Raw genomic sequence first — 6,000 nt, forward strand, 5'->3', positions numbered from 1 at the left:
AGTGTGTAAGCCCAAATATCACTAGATAGATAGAAGATAGATAGATAGATAGATAGATAGATAGATAGATAGAGATAATAAACATACACGCGCACACACACGCTCCTGCCATTTATAAACCCAACACATGGTGAGCCTTTAAATGTCTGGAACAATTTCAAAACAAAACACTGCCTTACAGATGGCTTTGTGGACACAGTTATAGCAACATAACAGATCTGGCGGAAGAGAGCTTCCAGGGAGAGACTGCTCTTTATAAAGGTTAAGGCATCCAGAACTGCCACAGACATAGGCTGCAACTTTAAGAACCTGTTCTTGAACTTGCTTGTCACTCCTTCCTTTCTTTTCCCTTGTGTATCCTGTGTTTTCATATTGTGACCCTGAGGGAAAGGACCACACAGAGGTGATTTTTGTAAGTTGTTCTAAGGGGTTTATTGGCTAAAGGGGGGCAAGGTATAAGTAAATTATAAATAAATACCAGAACCTGTAAAATGCAAATTATCAAAATGTTGAAACGGTAACCAAACTAAAGTGGCCACCGAGACCACAGAACACTGGCCCTGAAAGACCTACATTGACTTTCAGTACACTTCTGAGCAAAGTTCAACGTGTTGATGCTGACCTTTAAAGCCCTAAATGGCCTCGGCCCAGTATACCTGAAGGAGTGTCTCCACCCCCATCATTCAGCCTGGACACTGAGGTCCAGCGCTGCCAGTTCCCTCACTGCGCGAAATAAGGTTACAGGGAACCAGGGAGAGGGACTTCTCGGTAGTGGCACCCACCCTGTGGAATGCCCTCCCATCAGATGTCAAGGAAATAAACAACTATCTGACTTTTAGAAGACACCTGAAAGCAGCCCTGTTTAGGGAAGTTTTTAATGTTTGATGTTTTATCATGTTTTTAATATTCTGTTGGGAGCCACCCAGAATGGCTGGTGGAAACCCAGCCAGATCGGTGGGGTATAAATAAGAAATTATTATTATTATTAAAGTTCAGAATAGAAAATTATTTAATATCAAATACTAACCAATTGTCCACATTGTAATCACTCTAATTGAGTGGTGTCCAAACTTTTTTCAAAGAGGGCCAGATTTGATGAAGTGAAGGGCCGTGAGGGCCAACCAAAGGGCCAACCCAAGTTGTTATCCTTTTTTTACAGTTGAAGTTGTTGAGCTTTTTTTTTAGGATTTTACCCCAGGAAATAAACTGTCACAGGGGCTGAATTAAACCGACCAGTGGGCCAGATTAAGCCCCCAAAACGGACTTCAGATATGCCTGCTCTGATTGGAATTCCTGAAAAACCTTTTATCATCATTCTTTAATGAGGGCTTTGTGACTTGTTGCTACAATTTAGCTTTCATTAGTGTAACAGATCCTTCATAAATTTTTCAGAGGTGAAAATGAGCATTTACAAAAAAAAGCAAGCTGCTGGGCCTAATTTGACAATAAAATTGGATGATGTTTTGTGACGTCTGACAAACATTTGAGTATTAGATTAGAAAATGCAGGGGGGGGGATCACTGAAAGAGGTACTGGCTATATACCACAGCCAAGCCTATTCTTATAAGAGAGAAATATATTAAGTCATCCTTGAGAGTCCATGAGAAACTGTATATTAAATACCCCCTATTCCTTGATATCTCATTTTAAAAATAGGGGTTAATCAAAATTATTTCCATCATCACCAGGAGAGGACTGCACAGAAAACCAACAAAAGATCAAAGTTAACAGCAAAGGGAGTTTCAAAATCCCCAACTGGGTAAAATCTGAAGAGAGTGTTTCTCATAGGCATCACTGCCTGAGAAAGTGCTTTATTATAAAACCTATACAGAGCCTGCTGAATCAGGCCAATGGCAAATCTAGTCCAGCATCCTGTTCTCACAGTGGCCAACTAGATGCCTGTGGGAAGCCTGCAAGCAGGACCTGAGCATAAGAGCATTCTCCTCTCCTGCAATTTCTGGCAACTGGCATTCAGAAGCATTACTGGCTCTGACCATGGAGGCAGAGCATAGCCATCATGGCTAGTAGCCATTGATATACCCTTCTCTTCCATGAATTTGTCTCATCCTCTTTTAGTCATCTAAAGGCCATCAGTGCCTCCTGGGGGAGTGAGTTCCATAGTTTAACCACGTACTGTGTGAAGAGGAATTTTCTTTTATCCGTCCTGAATCATCCAACATTTGGCTTCCTTAGATGTATATGAGTTCTAGTGTTATGAGACAAGGTGATGAACCCTGAGGACCCAGTGATAGAGGCTTTGCTACTTAAAATAGGGTATTCCTCTGGTGACAATATTCATCTTCAAATATATCCCATTCGATCAAGGTGTCCCCACCGGCTTCACTCATGCTCCTGGGGTCCTAATGTGGAATGTGAACATGAAGGCTGCAATCCTCTGCACACTTACATGGGAGTAAACTTCATTGACCTCTGTTGTATTTTTTTCCACGCATGATCAGGTTTCAAGAGGGTCTGACATATTAAATCTCTTTCCCCATTCCTCTAGACTACTAGAGTGTTTAATCGCCTTGAATGTCAAGGGCATCTAGCTATGAAAACAGGCTATTCTGTCACAACTCTCCCGCTGCCTCCCCCCCCCCCCATCCCCAGTTGGGCTTTTGAAAATTAAAGAGGAGGGATGAAAAGCCTTTCCAAGGTACTATCCCCCAAAATTTCCTGTCATCTTTTTACCTTGAGCTTGCTCTGACAGGCTGTGAAAAAGCAAAGAAGCAAGTGTCGGCGCCAGCATCCCTGTCACACCAATGGCTGTGAAAATCTAGCCCGGCCAGTGCTGTGAGTTGTGCTGCTTGGCTCATCATAATAGAATCTCTTGTCCAATCAACATCCTGGAATCGTCTTCCTCACCGCCCCCCCAACCACCACCACCCCAACAGAGGCATCAGATTGTTTCTTACTCACCATGTCATAAACATTCAAAATCACTGGTTCATTTGCCATTGTGGATTGCAGCGAAGGCTGGATTTTAAGCCTTTAAATCCCTGCCAGATGTGGCAATGCCCAAAGGGATGGGGTTTTTTCTTTCTTTCACTCTTAGCTGCACAGGGAAGAAATGCTTGTGTGAAGAATAGTCTGTTGTGATGGGGATGTCCAAGAAGGGCTTCCCCCGCCCTTTGATGCCAATTTTTTTTGGTGAAGATGCTCCCCTTTCACCTCCGAACAGAACATTCAGTCTTTTGCTTGCTTTCCTCTTTTACTACTGCAGCTGATTGATGTGGCAGCGTTTGTATAGCATGCTCAAGCCAGACCCCGTCCTGCCTCTCTCCTAACTGCAAATCCCAAACAGCACCAAAGGGCTGGATTGTTTGCGTTGTGGATGAACCCTTGTCCTAAATCTCTCAGAATGGGGGGGACCACAGAAGGGAGACGAGAGGATTAAAGGCTGGGTGGGGGGAAGAATCTGGAGCAGACTTTCAGCCAAAGTATAAATATTTATAATGAAGTTCAAAGTGTGGAGTGACATTGGGAGCGGGGAGATGCTCTAGTAAAGAGTAAAATAATAATAATAGAACACCTTAAAGTGAAGCTTAGCACCAGGTTTCTAGACTAGAACAGCTCTCTGACAGGCATTGCACACAAAATAAGAGGACATCTATGCAACACAGAGAGCCTTTAAATTCAGCTAAGGAGAAAGCAACAACACCACACTGCTTCCTGGGGGTCTCTTCTCTGTTCCCAAAGTTTCTGCACCTGCGGGAGCTCTCCAGGGTCCTGAGGTTTACGTCTTAACACCTTGGCTCTTCAAGGGATGTGTAGCAAGCAAGCCATCTCATAAGATTTCTTTGAAAAAAGCAAGAAAAGGCTTGGATAACTCTTTGAGGCTCTGGTGGTGGGGGGACCCATACTCAGTAGGGGGATGAGTTTTCTTAAAGGGAAGCTGGACGTGAACAAAAGCATTTAGTTCAGCCTCTGGAACGGTTCGGCGGAGGAGCTGTCCAGAGTGCTGAAGTCCCTCGCGCCGTCCATTCCTCGGAGCCGCACACTGTAGACCCGTTGACGAGAATCGCGTGCAAAGAGCTCTCCAGATGCTGACGAGAGGACAGCAGTGACCCGGAAAATCCTGAGCGCAAAGACTTTGCTCTTCTCAGCACTTTGCACTGGAGGCTCAGACCCCTGATTTCTGCGCCAGCTCGCCTCAACAGAAGCATCCCTTGGTGGCTGGAAAGAGCAGAAGAGTTCCACTCCATCTTCTCCGAAGATGATGCATCTCCGAAGGGAGACGATTCGACAACCAGGAGCTGGGGAAGGAGGTCAGTCACAGCAGCTGAGACTTCTCGCAGAAGGAGGGGGGAGGGGGAGGGAGGGTGTTGTGGACTTTCTCCTATCCCGTCGCTAGTTAGGGCTGCGGGGGTGTAGCGGGACTGTGCATCCTTGCCGGAGACTCGCAAATCCCGTTCAAATCGGACCTGGAGGCCAGAGTAAAGTATGAATCCATTGCGGTATATTTCTTCCTGTGATCGCTCCTCCCTCCCCTTCCCAAAAAAACATAGTGGGATGTGCAATCAAGAGATAGGGAAGGGAAAGGGGGGATAAGGAAAGAGGGTGGTCTTTCTGTGTCCGGTGAATTTCAGGGAGGGGAGTAAGCTGACCTGAAAGCTGGGGAAGCGCAGATCCTGCTTGGAGTAGCCAAAAAAGGGAGCTGGGATTACCTCATCTGAGTTGGAGGCGTAGCTGAGGCTGGCTGCTAGCTTGCAGCCAACCACATCTGAATGAAAATTGCAGAGAGCCTGTTACATCAGCATAGCCCAGCATTCCCTGGTCTTTCGCAGGCAACAGCTGAATGCTTTCCCTCAGCTGCATGCGGACCATTCAACAGAAGAGAGAGAGAGAGAGAGAGAGAGAGAGAGAGAGAGAGAGAGAGAGAGAGAGAGAGAGCCTTCCTACCTTCCATTTGAGGAATGGCAAGATCCAGCAGGCATATTGATGCTGAGGATAAAAGGTCCGGCTCACCTGCCTAAGCCCCCCTGCCCCCCCCCCCGCTTCTCTGTTCCTGAACGAGGGGAGACCCATTTTATTCTTCTGCAGTTTTTTCTACAGAGAGGGTACATTTCAGTGGATTTATCAGGATGGTGGAGATAATTTTATGCACCACTACTTAAAAAAAAAAAGGAGGGGTGTTCTGAATTAGAATACAGGACTGACAGGGACTCATTAATCCCAATGAATGCTTAGAATGTATAAGATGCAAGGACGTGCTTCATGGGATGTACGAGGAGGTCTCTCTCTCTCTCTCTCTCTCTCTCTCTCTCTCTCTCTGTGTGTGTGTGTGTGTGTGTGTGTGTGTGTACAGCCTACATCCCATCTGTTGGGTTACTCATTAAATCCAAGGATGCAATCCTGCTCCTGCTGAGCTCAATGGCAGAACTCCCTAGCTTACAAGGGAGATGGCTTGGATCCCAAACTCCTAGTGTTGTGATTGATTGATTGATTGATTGATTGTAATATCCTATGTGACATCATACTCTCTTGGACTGAATAATTTTGACCTAACATTTTTTTTTTCCTGCTCCCAGCCCTTTTTCTTTCTGCAGCAAAAGTTGTTTTGTGAAATATCGTCTTCAGGGTGACAGCACAGGATCTCTGAGTGCCATCCAAGAGTGAAATACGACTGGAGAACCTGGGAAATGTGGATTCTACAGCCATCCATCCTGCCCCCTTGAGATTGCAGAGGAACAGCTCAGTCTAACCACTGCAAGCCACTCAGTCCACCCAGCCACTTTCTTTGATGCTCTGTCAGGTTAATGCAGGCTGCAAAAGGCAGCACTGGTTTGAATTAATGGAAATAATAAAGGTTGGGGCAGGCTATGTGCATTGGAATTCTCACTGGAGCAGACTTTCATCTGAGGTTTGGTGGGAGAGGCTGAAGAGGGGTGAATATCACTCCCTCACCCCCAGCCCTCACTCAAATCTGGAAGCTGGAAAAAATCTCAGGCAGAGGCAGCAAGCTTCTGAATGCCAGTTGCAGGAAACCACTGGAGGGGA

General features: G+C 45.8%; 1 protein-coding gene and 1 long non-coding RNA gene across 2 annotated transcripts in view; one reads left to right on the forward strand and one right to left on the reverse strand.

Moving 5' to 3' along the window:
- Window positions 1–3,046, reverse strand: part of LOC310759848 (deubiquitinase DESI2-like) — a 45,870-nt gene extending 42,824 nt beyond the window's left edge. Inside the window, exon 1 of the mRNA XM_083607522.1 lies at window positions 2,920–3,046. Coding sequence (XP_083463648.1) covers window positions 2,920–2,958 — 39 coding nt within the window. The 5' untranslated portion in view covers window positions 2,959–3,046. The remainder of the gene's footprint in view (window positions 1–2,919) is intronic.
- Window positions 3,047–4,175: 1,129 nt separating this feature from the next.
- LOC310759929 lies at window positions 4,176–5,823 on the forward strand. Its single transcript, XR_014546650.1, has 2 exons — window positions 4,176–4,268; window positions 5,532–5,823. It is a non-coding gene; the product is annotated as an uncharacterized lncRNA (long non-coding RNA).
- Window positions 5,824–6,000: the final 177 nt, after the last annotated feature.

The sequence above is a fragment of the Podarcis filfolensis genome (genome assembly GCF_964270895.1).
Source record: "Podarcis filfolensis genome assembly, chromosome: 1".
Lineage (NCBI taxonomy): Eukaryota > Metazoa > Chordata > Lepidosauria > Squamata > Lacertidae > Podarcis > Podarcis filfolensis.